The 15,348-nt window shown below is 46.1% G+C and overlaps 1 protein-coding gene across 1 annotated transcript in view; it reads right to left on the bottom strand.

The window, feature by feature from the left end:
* Positions 1 to 55: 55 nt before the first annotated feature.
* The window catches only part of LOC129818400 (ankyrin-1-like), a 128,019-nt gene continuing 112,726 nt past the window's right edge, over positions 56 to 15,348 (bottom strand). Inside the window, 10 exon segments of the mRNA XM_055874244.1 lie at positions 56 to 5,469; positions 5,877 to 5,968; positions 6,149 to 6,235; positions 6,497 to 6,528; positions 6,531 to 6,595; positions 6,597 to 6,770; positions 7,016 to 7,643; positions 14,235 to 14,390; positions 14,527 to 14,658; positions 14,764 to 14,832. Coding sequence (XP_055730219.1) covers positions 5,906 to 5,968; positions 6,149 to 6,235; positions 6,497 to 6,528; positions 6,531 to 6,595; positions 6,597 to 6,770; positions 7,016 to 7,643; positions 14,235 to 14,390; positions 14,527 to 14,658; positions 14,764 to 14,832 — 1,406 coding nt within the window. The 3' untranslated portion in view covers positions 56 to 5,469; positions 5,877 to 5,905.

Genomic DNA, 15,348 nt, shown 5'->3' with positions numbered 1-15,348 from the left:
ACTCGACAACATCATTCATTGAGTCAGATGGCTCATGCATCACAAAAGCCACTGATATCGCCAACTATTTTAATGATTTTTTCATTGGCAAGATTAGCAAACTTAAGCCTGACATGCCAACAACAAATTCTGAACCTACACATCCATGCATAACTGACCAAATTATGAAAGACAAGCGTTGCAATTTTGAATTCCGTAAAGTGAATGTGGAAGAGGTGAAAACATTATTGTTGTCTATTAACAATGACAAGCCACCTGGGTCTGACAAAATTGGATGGAAATGACTGAGGATGATAGTGGACAACATTGCTACTCCTATTTGCCATCTCTTCAATCTAAGCCAACAAGAAAGTGAAGAAAAAGTAATTCCGCTACCCAAGAATAGCAAAGCACCCTTTAATGGCTCAAATAGCCGACCAATCAGCCTGTTACCAACCCTTAGTAAACTTTTGAAAAAAATTGTGTTTGACCAGATACAATTCTATTTCACAGTAACAACAGATTTTCAGCATGCTTATAGAGAAGGGCATTGAACATGTACGACACTAACACAAATGTCACTATCAACAAGGCAGGTCCTACAGGCTCCAGTTTTGTCGCACCTGGACCACTGTTCAGTCGTGTGGTCAGGTGTCACAAAGAGGGACATGCCACCAGAGGCAGAACAGACTATGGGAGGTGCACAGTACTACATAGAGTCAGTCCGACATGGAACTCTATTCTACAAGTAACTCGTGCATGCAGTAAAATCTGATAAGAAAACTGAAAACTGGAACAGCAGGGACTGTGAAGAGACACACACACACACACACAGGCACACGCACACACATAACATATGTACTATACACACATGTACACATTGATTTTGTGTTGTAGATATGTGGTAGTACAGTAGTGGCCTGAGGGCACACACTTAATGTGTTGAGAAATATGTTGTGAAATGTAATGTAATAATTTTAATTGTATATAACTGCCTTCATTTTGCTGGACCCCAGGAAGAGTAGCTGCTACCTTGGCAGCAGCTAATGGGGATCCATAATAAATACAAATACCAAATTCAGTGTATTTTTTTACTCCAGCTACAGTGGTTATGATACATATTCTATTTTTCTCAGTAAATGAGTGCTACAACGAGAGATTCATTCCCAAGATGCAATGGATGAAGTTAGCATATCCTGGATAATATCTGCTACGTTAAGTGCTGGACCAAACCATTTTCTGATTCAGAGGGGTTGGGTTAAATGCGGAAGACACATTTCTGTTGAATGCATTCAGTTGTACAACTGACTTGGTATCCCCCTTTCCCCACATACAACCGTTATGTAGTATGTGATACCTCTTTACGACACCAGGTGGGAGTGCCACCCCACTAATACATCAATGCAACTAAGGAGATGCTGTTGTTGAATGGCATTGGTGAATACATTGAAAGGATCACATTTGTGAGGGGAAAACCATTTGCAGCCTTGGATTGTACCCTTTGTATACATGCAAGAGAGAGAAATGCTTTTAATGCTACCATAATGTGCAGATACAGAACACCCACCCAACCACCATACACATACTGTATATACAGTACCAGTCAAAAATTTGGACACACCTACTCATTCAATGGTTTTTCTTTATTTTTTTATTTCTCTTTATTGTAGAATAATAGTGAAGACATCAAAACTATGAAATAACACATATGGAATCATGTAGTAACCAAAAAATAAAAGTATCCACCCTTTGACTCCATCTCTCTCCAAGAAGGAGAGGGATGGAGTGCTGCATCAGATTACCTGGCCTCCACAATCAGCTGAACTCAACCCAATTGAGATGGTTTGGGTTGAGTTGGACCGCAGTGTGAATGAAAACCAGCCAACAAGTGCTCAGCATATGTGGGAACTCCTTCAAGACTGTTGGAAAAGCATTCCAGGTGAAGCAGGTTGAGAGAATGCCAAGAGTGTACAAAGCTTTCATCAAGGCAAAGGGTGGCTACTTTGAAGAATGTAAAATCAAAAATATATTTTTATTTGTTGAACACTTTTGGTTTGTACATGATTCCATTTGTGTTATTTCATAGTTTTGGTGTCTTCATTATTATTCTACAATGTAAAAACTAGTACAAATAAAGAAAAACCCTTGAATGAGCAGGCGTGTTCAAAATTGTGACTGGTACACACACACACACACACACACACACACACACACACACACACACACACACACACACACACACACACACACACACAAACACACACACACACACACACACACACACACACACACACACACACACACACACACACACACACACACACTATACTGTATATACAGTTGAAGTTGGAAGTTTACATACACCTTAGCCAAATACAATTAAACTCAGTTTTTCACAATTCCTGACATTTAATCCTATCAAAATACCCTGTCTTAGGTCAGTTAGGATCACCACTTTATTTTAAGAATGTGAAATGTCAGAATATTAGTAGAGAGAAAGATTTATTTCAGCTTTTATTTCTATCATCACATTCTCAGTGGGTCAGAAGTTTACATACACTCAATTAGTATTTGGTAGCATTGCCTTTATATTTTTTTACTTGGGTCAAACGTTTCGGGTAGCCTTCCACAAGCTTCCCACAATAAGTTGGGTGAATTTTGGCCCATTCCTCCTGACAGAGCGGGTGTAACTGTGTCAGGTGTGTAGGCCGCCTTGCTCGCACATGCTTTTTTAGTTCTGCCCACAAATGTTCTATAAGATTGAGGTCAGGGCTTTGTGATGGCCACTCCAATACCTTGACTTTGTTGTCCTTAAGCCCTTTTGCCACAACTTTGGAAGTATGCTTGGGGTCAATGTCGATTTGGAAGACCCATTTGCGGCCAAGCTTTAACATCCTGACTGATGTCTTGAGATGTTGCTTCAATGTATCCACATTTTTTCCCTCCCTCCTGATGCCATCTATTTTGTGAAGTGCACCAGTCCCTCCTGCAGCAAAGCACCCCCACAACACGATGCTGCCACCCCCGTGCTTCACGGTTGGGATGGTGTTCTTCGGCTTGCAAGCCTCCCCATTTTTCCTCCAAACATAACGATGGTCTGTTCTATTTTTGTCTCATCAGACCAGAGAACATTTCTCCAAAAAGTACGATCTTTGTCCCCATGTGCAGTTGCAAACTGTAGTCTGGCTTTTTAATGGCGGTTTTGGAGCAGTGGCTTCTTCCTTGCTGAACGGCCTTTCAGGTTATGTTGATATAGGACTCGTTTTACTGTGGATATAGATACTTTTGTACCTGTTTCTTCCAGCATCTTCACAAGGTCCTTTGCTGTTGTTCTGGGATTGATTTGCACTTTTTGCACCAAAGGACGTTCAACTCTAGGAGACAGAATGCGTCTCCTTCCTGAGCGGTATGACGGCTGCATGGTTCCATGGTGTTTATACTTGCGTACTATTGTTTGTACAAATGAACATGGTACCTTCAGATGTTTGGAAATTGCTCCCAAGGATGAACCAGACTTGTGGAGGTCTACAAATTTTTTCTGAGGTTTTCGCTGATTTCTTTTGATTTTCCCATGATATCAAGCAAAGAGGCACTGAGTTTGAAGGTAGGCCTTGAAATACATCCACATGTACACCTCCAATCGACTCAAATTATGTCAATTAGCCTATCAGAAGCTTCTAAAGCCATGACATAATTTTCTGGAATTTTCCAAGCTGTTTAAAGGCACAGTCAACTTAATGTATGTAAACTTCTGGCCCACTGGAATTGTGATACAGTGAATTATAAGTGAAATATTCTACAATAAATTTGTGGAGTGGTTGAAAAACAAGTTTTAATGACTCCAACCTAAGTGTATGTAAACTTCCGACTTCAACTGTATATATCCCTCTGTGTTCTCCTTGTCGGATATTATTGCTGTGGCAGACACCAAAGTACATAATCTGAGCCTGACCTTGCTTCTCATAACAACTAGGGCACAATAGATCAATTACTGTATGTGCATGTGTGTATTAGTGATATGTGCGAGTGTGTATAATGGTTATGTGTGTGTTTGTATGTATGCATGTATGAGGTGTGTGTATGTGTAAGTTCACAGTACAAGGTACATGGGCTCAGGGGTCAGTGTTAAGTTGGGCGGTCACAGTGCTATCTGTCAGTATGTCCTTACTTGATTAGCTACGCTAGTCTCTAAAGTCTCTAAAATCTCATCTAAACTTCCACATATACCTCCATCTCGTTCCCATAAATATGATTTATTATGCCCCTATCTTCTTCACCCCCTAAAACCGAAAGCACAATCTAATGTGAACCATAAAAGAACGAAGCCATGAGGTGCTACAGCCAAAGCAAACAGAGAGGAGAGAAAAAGATAGAGAGAGAGAGAGAGAGAGCAAAGGGGGAAGCTGATAGGGTATAGACATAAGTTGGAGCTACAGGAGTTGATGGAGAGGAGTATGGTGTCAACATATCGGAGGGGAGGGTGGTATGAGGGGAAGGGCACATCATGCTACCATAAATCAGGGATGTGTTGGGTAAGAATCTTAGAGTCCACTGGCTGCCACACAATGCTATCAAACCTTTTTATGAGTAAAACAGGGGGAGAAAGTTAGACAAAATGGAACTGGGGTTGACAACGCTAAAGAAACACAAGAAACACAAGAAGCGCATTCACAAAGGAAAGACGGCACACGCAGACAGACGCTCACGAGTGAACAGTGAGACAGGGAGAACAGTGGCGTTCTCATTCCCACACTGAGCACGCCGTGACATCACAGGAGCACCGACCAACCAGGACAAGGCTCAGTGCCAAGCCTGAAGCGAGAGAACACGTGCAGTAAAGGTACACACACAGACACAAAGCATAGAGAATATATCACATAGAATAACAGGGAAATAGGATCCAAGTGAATGAAGCATTGTTAGGCTCAGCATTGGCTTCGCTGTATCGTACCAATCAGTTGTGGGGAAAAAATACTTGCTTTTTTGGCTTTAGTGTTGCCAGAATCAACTTGCTTACACAAACCACTCCCTTTTGGGGGAAAAAGTATCCTTAAACTCACCCCTGACCGAGTCCTGGGTCGGCCGTGTACCTTGTACCCCTTCAGTTTGTAGATAATGACAGTTCAAAGGTCATGCACCATCAGTCAATCATGCGGTTACAGTTGACAGGAAGCACTTTTTTGTTGCATTTTTTGGGGGTTGGATTTTCTCATGTTTTTCATAGAAAAAAAATCATGCTCTACTCTAGTTTAGTATCTTTTTCTTTAAAAAAATGTTACAAAACTACAAGTAGATCTCTGTCTCTTTTCCTCTTGCTGTGGAACTCCAGGGTCGTTCTGCAGATAATTTTGTGTTTGTATTTGTTGTTTGCAGATCTTAGTCTTTCTATCAGTCTTCGTTCCCTCTTCTCTCCTCTCAATCTTTTCCTCATTTCCCTCTGTCACCTGGCTTTGTGTTTGTGGAGGATAGTTTGGCAGTGGATGTCCGGTCCTAGGGGACAGAAAAAACCCCAGAATTCAGTAAAAAGGGAATTGTTTTTAACTACTACGATCTCGTCACATATAAAGAGATGGACAGAGGTCTCCAGACAAGACGATGAAGTAACAAGTAACTGATGACAAAAAAAGAACAACACCTAAAGATAACAAGTGATGTATTCTCATTCAGAAGTGGTAGAATATTATGTACACATACATGCTCTAATGAGAGCTGTCGGACAAAGATTCTTTAATCTTTCACTTTGTAACATTATTTCAAAAGAGTAGTGTGCAGGGGTTGTCATTTACATTAGCCAGTCTAACTTCAACCTACTCTGGTTGACCAGGGTCTGATAGACACTTCTAAAAGCATCTATCCAAGCACTGGAATATATACACGAGAGCTTATGTGTTCCGTACCTTGAGGACTGGGTACGTGTGTTTCAGTGTTATACTCTACGCAGACTGGTGCGCTTCACTGACTGAGGACCCTTCCTCACATCCACCCCCACCTACAGTACAGCAGGGAGGGAGGTTGCAGGGTAGGAGAAAATACACAGAGGAGTTAACACTGATCTATGTGATGTGAATTTGCAAGCATGTGTGTTTCTGTATGTATGTTTGTATGTGTCTATTTGTGAGTGTGTGAGTCTACTTGTTGGAATTAGTTGTGCAGAAGAAGACAAACCAACATTTCTAGTGACGACTTTTCCATGTTCGTCCACAAACTGCTCCTCAGCCAGAAACTCAACAGCATAGTCCTCTTTATCAACATTAATCTGTGTCAAAACATCAGGATATAACACATTAAATTACCAAATGACATTAGGACACAGGTTTACAAACCACGCAACACAACTTTATCCTATTAACCCAATTTCGGGTCATGATGTAGCATAACATCATAAAAATGTTGATGGTTGGAATTTTGATGATTGAAACCAAATTAAAAGATTGTCCTATCTATCGCAGGCATGGACAGGAAGTCCCTCCTCCAGGCACAGGAAGCAGCAGGTGGTCAGTCGGCGTGACAACCTGACCTGGCCCCGCCTCCGCTCCTGCTCCCAGGCCCCGCCTCCTGATGAAAGAAGCCCAGCCCCTTGTCAAAGGGCTGCGTGCCAAACAGTTGCCTGCACAGCATGCCCCATGTCACACACCGGCGTCAAGATAGCCTCCTGGGCTTCGCGTGACCCTGGTAACATCATCAGCGTCTCCACACTCTGCCGGGGCAGCCTGGGTGTCTGCAACCCCGCCCAGCCATGCAGGGAGTCCTTGTCGGGTAGGTATGGCTGGAATGCACTGCCTCCCAACACCCTGAGAGAGAGGGGGAGACAAGGACAGAGAGACAGAGTGGACAGAGGAGCAGAAAGTCAGAGTGACAGAGACAGAGGTGCGAGTAGGAAAGAGAACAAGACAGACAGGCAAAATACACGAAAAAAGAATGCCATAATGTATTCATGGAAATGAGTATTGAGTATGGACTCAGTACACACATAGAGCATAAGGTTGAGAGCAAGACTGTCTGACTAGACCAGTCTGAACCCCTGACTGAGTCTCACCTGTTGTCTCCGTTGTGCTCCATGGTTCGGCTCAGTCCTGACATCTCACACAGCTGGGCATAGACCTGCTGTCCTGAAACAACAGAAAGCCCTTCCTCTGAACTCTGCCCTACTCCTCCTCCTCCAGTCACACTGCTGCCCACCACTGATGCTGCTACCTCCACCCTCCTGCCCTCTGACCTCTGACCTCCCAGCTGGCCATTCAGGTTGACCTTTGGCACCGCACCGCTGGCCCTCACCCTGTCCCTGTCTGCCGGCTCCTGCCGCACCTCCTCTACCTCCCCTTCCTCTTCCTCCTCCAGCCCCATGATGGAGCCACTGGCCCCGCTTGCCCCACTGCTGGGGCGCCCCAGGCTGAAGGGAAGGGACAGGGTGGCCCCCTCTGAGTCGTCAGCCCGGCTGCTGCCATCCAGGGATGAGTCCTCCACTGTGACCAGAGAGGGGCTGACCCCCAAGGGCCACACCTGCACGTCAGACATTTCCATCAGGATGTCTTCTTCGGTGGTGGCGATTGGGGCACACTCCAGACTGGACACCTCCTGCCAGTAGGGCTCAGCACCCAGTGGAGAGGGCAGGCTGTACTGCAAGGAGGCCGGGGAGAGCAGCTCCTCCTGCACCAGCCCGTAACCTGGGAGGGAGGCGAGATAAAGAGAGAGGGAGACTAACACCACGCAGGCACAGGGATGGGGGAGTTAGAGGAGGGGAGGGGAGAGGAGGATTAGACAGGGATGTGGGAGTAGTGGGTCTGTTTCTCTGCCCTATAGGAAACAGTGGGGCTCAGTCCTGTGTCACAATATGCTTTGTAAGAGAAAGTGATTAGATTTATTTTCACTACTTCCAGTTCTAAGAAAGCACACACACTCACTGGCACCTTCTTGGAGTCAGTAGTAGTGAAAAAAGTGTCTCACGTTCCATGAAAAACAGTGATTTTGCAGACCACTGATCTGGTGATATGTCAGTGGTTCAAATGGAGGCTGCATGGAAGGAAGCAGTTTTACAGTATTGTGACATGTGACAGGATTTTCACCCTGAGAGCAGCAGGTGTTATATAGGGAATAAAGGCTTAGACATGGAGTCTTATTTATTGTCTGTCCATTGTCTGTGGGAAAGGGGTGAAGTGGTAGGTTTTCTTAATAAGTAAGAATGTGGAGTGGCAGTTGAAACTGTCATCCAAGATATTAAGAGAGAGCAGGTGAGTGGAGTGCTTGGGGTAAGTTGGGTTGGCACGATAATCAATACTACCAAATTATCACGATACGCATGTTCAATGATACCTGTGATATTGAATTGAATTGTGTCCATGTTTATCGCAATATCATTTTCATTGTTCTCAATTAGTTATTGGCAACAACATTTAGATTGAAACTGATAGGCTCCAATGTCTATTATCGTGATAAAAACATTTTATTGTGATACTATAATCATTGACATACAAATTCCATTATCGTTCCAAACCTAATCACAAGTGAGAGGGTCAGGAAGCTGCTGGGAAAATGACAAGTTACTTGCACTTGCACTCACCCTCACACACACATATGCACAAGTGCACACACACACAGGCACACATACAAATATATCTGTCTTTCTGTCTGTCTCCTATCATCATGGTTGTGTAACGGCTATCGTCATATTCTTCCTCCTCCTCGGACGAGGAGGAGCATGGATCGGACCAACACGCAGAGTGGAAAGTGGTCATATTTTATTGAACGTAAACTGAGCACTTACACATACAAAAACAACAAACGTGACCAAACCGAAAACAGTCCCGTGTGGCACGAACACTGACACGAGATACAAACACCCACAAAACACACGTGAAACCCCGGCTGCCTAAGTATGATTCTCAATCAGGGACAACGATTGACAGCTGTCTCTGATTGAGAATCATACCCGGCCGAACACAAACATCCCAACATAGAAAATCAAACATAGACAAACCCACCCAACTCACGCCCTGACCAACTAAATAAATACAAGAAAAAGGAAAACAGGTCAGGAACGTGACAGGTTGTCTTTCTCTGTTCTGTCCATCTTAAAAGGCTTTCAGTGTGACTTCTTTGTATATTTACATCTTGACAGTCTGTGTTCTAGGTGGTAATGAGTATGATGTAATGTGATGGTAAGGTGCAGAAGGAACTGTGAAGTGTTCATGGACACTGGACTAATGAATGAAGTATGGCTTTATTTCTTTCAGAGTGTCACGTTCCTGACCTATTTCTGTTAGTTTGTTGTATGTGTTAGTTGGTCAGGACGTGAGTTTGGGTGGGCATTCTATGTTTTCTGTTTCTATGTTGGTTTATGGGTTGCCTGGTATGGCTCTTAATTAGAGGCAGGTGTTTGGCGTTCCTCTAATTAAGAGTCATATTTAGGTAGGTTGTTTCACAGTGTTCGTTGTGGGTGGTTGTCTCCTGTGTCTGTGTTTGTCGCACCATACGGGACTGTTCGGTTTGTTTTGTTTATCGTCATTTTTATGTGTAGGCTATTTTCCCTGTTCGTGCGTTCTTCGTGTTTATGTGAATTCGTCGTCCAGGTCTGTCTACACCGTTTGTTGTTTTTGTTAGTTTAGTCAAGTTCGTGTTTTTGTGTTTTTCTTTAATAAATCATGTCTTCAAACTCCGCTGCATTTTGGTTCAATCCCTGCTCCTCCTCATCGGATGAAGAGGAGGAGGAAAACCGTTACAGAACCACCCACCGATCCAGAACCAAGCGGCGTGAAGTCGAGCAGTGGCCTGCTACACAGGAATCATGGACTTGGGAGGAAGTATTGGAGGGTAAAGGACACTGGGCTCACATTGGGGAATATCGCCGCGCTCGTGAGGAGATGGAGGCAGCGAGAGCCCAAGAGAGGTGGTATGAGGAGGCAGCAAGGAGACGTGGCTGGAAGCCCGAGAGGAGACCCCAAAAATTTCTTGGGGGGGGGGGGGGGCTAAGAGGTAGTGGGCCGAGGGCAGGTAGGAGACCTGCGCCCACTTCCCAGGCTTACCGTGGAGAGCGGGAGTACGGGCAGACATCGTGTTACGCAGTAGAGCGCATGATGTCTCCTGTACGTATGCACAGCCCGGTGCGGGTTATTCCACCTACCCGCACTGGTAGGGCTAGATTGGGCATTGAGCCAGGTGTCATGAGGCCGGCTCAACGAGTCTGGTCTCCAGTGCGTCTCCTCGGGCCGGCTTACATGGCACCAGCCTTACGCATAGTGTCCCCGGTTCGCCTACATAGCCCGGTGCGGGTTATTCCACCTCTCCGCACTGGTCGGGCGATGGGGAGCATTCAACCAGGTAAGGTTGGGCAGGCTCGGTGCTCAAGGGAGCCGGTGCTCAAGGGAGCCAGTACGCCTGCACGGTCCGGTATTTCCGGCACTACCTCCCCGCCCCAGCCCAGTACCACCAGTGCCTACACTACGCACCAGGCTTCCAGTGCGTTTTCAGAGCCCTGTTCCTCCTCCATGCACTCTCCCTATGGTGCGTGTCTCCAGCCCAGTACCTCCAGTTCCGGCACCGCGCACTACGCCACCTGTGCGTCTCCTAAGTCCTGTGCACACTGTTGTTTCTCCCCGCACTCGTCCTGAGGTGGGTGCCCTCAGTCCGGTACCACGCACCAGGCCTATAGTGCGCTTCGAGAGGTCAGTGTGCCCTGTCCCTGCTCCCCGCACTAGGCTTGAAGTGCGTGTCCTCAGTCAGGTGCCTCCAGTTCCGGCACCACGCACCAAGCCTACAGTGCGTCTCAGCCGGCCAGAGTCTGCCGTCTGCCCAACGGCGCATGAACTGCCTGTCTGCCATGAGCCTGCAAAGCTGCCCGTCTGCCATGAGCCTACAGAGCCTTCCGCCAGACAGGAGCAGCCAAAGCCTTCTGCCAGACAGGAGCAGTCTGAGCCATCCGTGTCCGCAGCGCCATCTGAGCCATCCGTGTCCGCAGCGCCATCTGAGCCATCCGTCTCCCCAGCGCCGTCTGAGCCATCCGTCTCCCCAGCGCCGTCTGAGCCATCCGTCTGTCCCGAGCCATTAGAGCCGCCCGTCTGTCCCGAGCCGTCAGAGCCGATAGTCAGTCAGGAGCCGCTAGAGCCAGTCGTCAGTCAGGATCTGCCAGAGCCGCCAACCAGACAGGATCTGCCAGAGCCGCCAACCAGACAGGATCTGCCAGAGCCGTCAGCCAGCCATGAGCGTCCAGAGCCGTCAGCCAGCCATGAGCGTCCAGAGCCGTCAGCCAGCCATGAGCGTCCAGAGCCGTCAGCCAGCCATGAGCGTCCAGAGCCGTCAGCCAGCCATGAGCGTCCAGAGCCGTCAGCCAGCCATGAGCGTCCAGAGCCGTCAGCCAGCCATGAGCGTCCAGAGCCGTCAGCCAGCCATGAGCGTCCAGAGCCGTCAGCCAGCCATGAGCGTCCAGAGCCGTCAGCCAGCCATGAGCGTCCAGAGCCGTCAGCCAGTCATGAGCTGTCCCTCAGCCCAGAGCGGCTATTTATTCAGAACTGCCCCTCAGTCCAGAGCTGTCTCTCTGTCCGGAGCTGCCTTTCAGTCCGGAGTTGCCCCTCTATCCTGAGCTACCTCTCTATCCTGAGTTACCTCGCTATCCTGATCTATCCCTCTGTCCTGAGCTATCCCTCTGTCCCGGTGCTGCCCCTGGTGTCGATGTTACCAAAAGGATTTAGTGGGGGTAAGATGAGGGTGGTCATTCATAGGGGGAAATGTAAGCTGGGATTGACTATGGTGGGGTTGGGACCTCGCCCGGAGCCTGAGCCACCACCGTGGTCAGATGCCCACCCAGACCCTCCCCTAGATTTTGTGCTGGTGCGCCCGGAGTTCGCACCTTATGGGGGGGGGTTATGTCATGTTCCTGACCTATTTCTGTTAGTTTGTTGTATGTGTTAGTTGGTCAGGGCGTGAGTTTGGGTGGGCATTCTATGTTTTCTGTTTCTATGTTGGTTTATGGGTTGCCTGGTATGGCTCTTAATTAGAGGCAGGTGTTTGGCGTTCCTCTAATTAAGAGTCATATTTAGGTAGGTTGTTTCACAGTGTTCGTTGTGGGTGGTTGTCTCCTGTGTCTGTGTTTGTCGCACCATACGGGACTGTTCGGTTTGTTTTGTTTATCGTCATTTTTATGTGTAGGCTATTTTCCCTGTTCGTGCGTTCTTCGTGTTTATGTGAGTTCGTCGTCCAGGTCTGTCTACACCGTTTGTTGTTTTTGTTAGTTTAGTCAAGTTCGTGTTTTCGTGTTTTTCTTTAATAAATCATGTCTTCAAACTCCGCTGCATTTTGGTTCAATCCCTGCTCCTCCTCATCGGATGAAGAGGAGGAGGAAAACCGTTACACAGAGTGGTGATGCCTACTGAGAATAGTTTAACTGTAAAAGTGTGTTAGTGTATGTGAGCGTGCATGTTTGTTTTTGGGATGCTATGGTGAAGATGCAGTACAGAGACAGTAGAGGTGAGGATGAAGAGGGGTAGAGATGTTCTGAATTTAACGGATGTTGAAGAAATGAGTTGGAATGACAATGGTTTATCTGGATTAATCCTTACTGTACCTCCCAATTTAAAGACAAAAGTGTAAAAATAACATTACAACACATAGTGAAGCACAACAACTCCACATAGATTGTCAATCTACAAACACACAAATACAATACACAGCACTGTCCACCTATGAACAGCACACACAAACATACAGAGACACATGAAAACACACACACACAGTTCACAGGTCACTGTACTCAGGAACACACACACCCACACACTCCTCCACACCATCGAACACATTAGCTGGCACATAACATTCTAACAATGTATCTGTAACATTACGACAACATTGTCTTAATGACAAAGCTGTCATGTCACAGCTACATTATTTTTAGAACATTATGTGCTGTTCGGTCAACTTTGTGTTACAGCCTAGCATTAAACCAACACCATAGAATTCACAGAAACCCCACTGAGATTTAAGGAGTTAATACAGCATTTAAAACAAGTTCGACAAAAAGCAGAGAAACAAGAAAAAGTAAAATACACATAAGGAAATAGTCATACAGAAAGCATGCCATGCAAATACACAGTTCTTATTCCAAAACAGCAAACGTTTATTTTGATAGCAAGACCTTTATTTTGACACCCCTCCACCCCACAACACATCAACACTGACCCTCCCAGACCTATAGAAACACACCTTTCCCTGATGTGAGACACAGAGAGAGGTACAGTGAGTCAGGCAGCATGCACATGCATAGACACAGAGCTACACCGAGAGAGGAGGTTAGCTGATTTGAGGTTAGCTTGACTGAACATGTGAGCACGACAAAATAAGATGACAGGAGAGAGGAGAGGCCCAGAGGTCAATATGAGGTCAGAGGTCGGAGAGGAAGAGCTTTGAGGAGGAGGAAGAGGAGGGCGGCAGATATGACATGTCACAGACACATAGAGAACGAGGGACAGACTTAGGAGAGACAGAGGGGAGTAACAAAGGAACAAGGTATGGAGGCCCAGAGCACACAAACTGTGTGCAAACTGTGTACTAGTGCCACTTAGTGGTCACCCCCCCCCCCCCCCCCACACGCACGCATATCCGACTCATCCATATACTAGACTAAAACATAAACACACAACGGTAAAATTTATATTTTAGTCTTTCCTAATTACTAACTCAATGTGTAGAACTGTCATTTCAAATGACATATGTCTTCAAGTTGTGTTTATTTGAGGTTTTATCCTCACATCTCCTATGATGTCATGTGAGAACCATCATGTTCAGGCCTAAAGCATGAGGTGTCAGAACAGTGAAACTGGAATGACGGCTGTCACCAAAATGCAATAAGGAAATGCTCACATTACATGCTCACATATCACTGGGTTATGGTGGAAATCGCACCCTTCCTCAGACGTGACTCAAAATCCTTTGAGAATCATCAGAAGAAATCAACCATGCAGCCCACTTACCCCTTCTGAAAAATGGGTGCCTAATAACTCGTGGCTTGAAGACTACAGGTGGCCGACCTGTGTCCGTGATCTCTTGTGGAGCAACAGAGATAAGGTTCAATCTGTGTTACCCATACAGTTGGGAAGACTATTGGGCTTCTCATTGATCTTGTTTTCACCATTGACATTACTAGGGGCAAGTATGGTCTATTCATACTACTGATCACATTGCTGGAATGTGTGTGTGTGTGTGAGCGCAACTGTATGTGTGTGTGTGTGTGTGTGTGTGTGTGTGCACATCTCTGTGCATGTGTCTCTTACCATTGATAACACTGGGGGAGAGCAGGGTGGAGTCGCGGTCGGCCAGTCTGCAGGCACCCTCCTCTGAGGCCCCGGCCTCTGCCTGTGGCTGGCCCTCCACTGAACTCACAATGTCTGAACGGTCAATGTTTTTGAGAGCCCCATACACACTCTCCACTGACAGAGGGAAAGAGAAAGTAAAGGAGAGAGAGAGGGCAGAAAATAGGGAAAGGAATGAAGAGAGTTGTGTTGGGGGACTGTAGTAAGACACAGACTGAGAGACAGACAGCCAGACAGACAGATAGAGACTCACTCTTGGCCCTCTTGCCCTCCCGGCCGGCCCACAGATTGAGCAGGGCTGAACTCTGGTCCAGGAGGGAGTTAGGATTCTCCACCCTGATTCTGTTAATGTCATCTACACCAAAATGCAGCTCCCGCGCCAACTCTGAGAGGGAGAATAAATAATTAGGTCAATCAAATACGTATGTAAGTTTATCTTACCACATATAGTAGACTGTATACAGTATCACCCATGTAGAGGAGCACTGACCTGCCCAGCTCAAGCCCAGCTGTTCAGATATGAGAGAGATCTTGAGCTCGGTCCTCTCCATGGCATTCACTGGAAAAAAAGACAACTTCAGAAACAGAACAGTCTCAGAGCTAAATATACTTTACAAGCACAACTGTGTCTGACTCAGAACATCTACTGCAAATGAATTACTCAATCCCGACTTTACAACTGAACACTGTAAACTGTATAAACAGTATAGAACAACAACTGTAACATTTTTACACCATTTTCCATGTTACTCATAACTAATCAAACTAACCACCAAAATACCCAACAAATAAAACCCATTAAAATCAGTTGCTTTTAAAAAAGATAATAGCAAACTTACCGTGACACATTACCCACAGAGTATAGTGTTTTTGCCAATACGATCCATGTGTGTTAGCAGACTATAGGCAGGGTAGGTTAGAGGTAGGTAGAGTATTGGAGGCAATCATTCAGACACCAGTCCATTCTGTTAGCGTAACATAACCATGAGGAACTGAGGTGCAAGGTACCAGTGCTGTGCTTCACCATGTAACCAATTAGCACTCCTTCCTTTCTCTGCTCATCTACCATGGGCCA

This window comes from Salvelinus fontinalis, chromosome 21 (genome assembly GCF_029448725.1).
Source record: "Salvelinus fontinalis isolate EN_2023a chromosome 21, ASM2944872v1, whole genome shotgun sequence".
Taxonomy (NCBI): Eukaryota; Metazoa; Chordata; class Actinopteri; order Salmoniformes; family Salmonidae; genus Salvelinus; species Salvelinus fontinalis.
The sequence above is the reverse complement of the archived record's forward strand: the minus strand, read 5'-3'. Positions and strand labels throughout refer to the sequence as shown.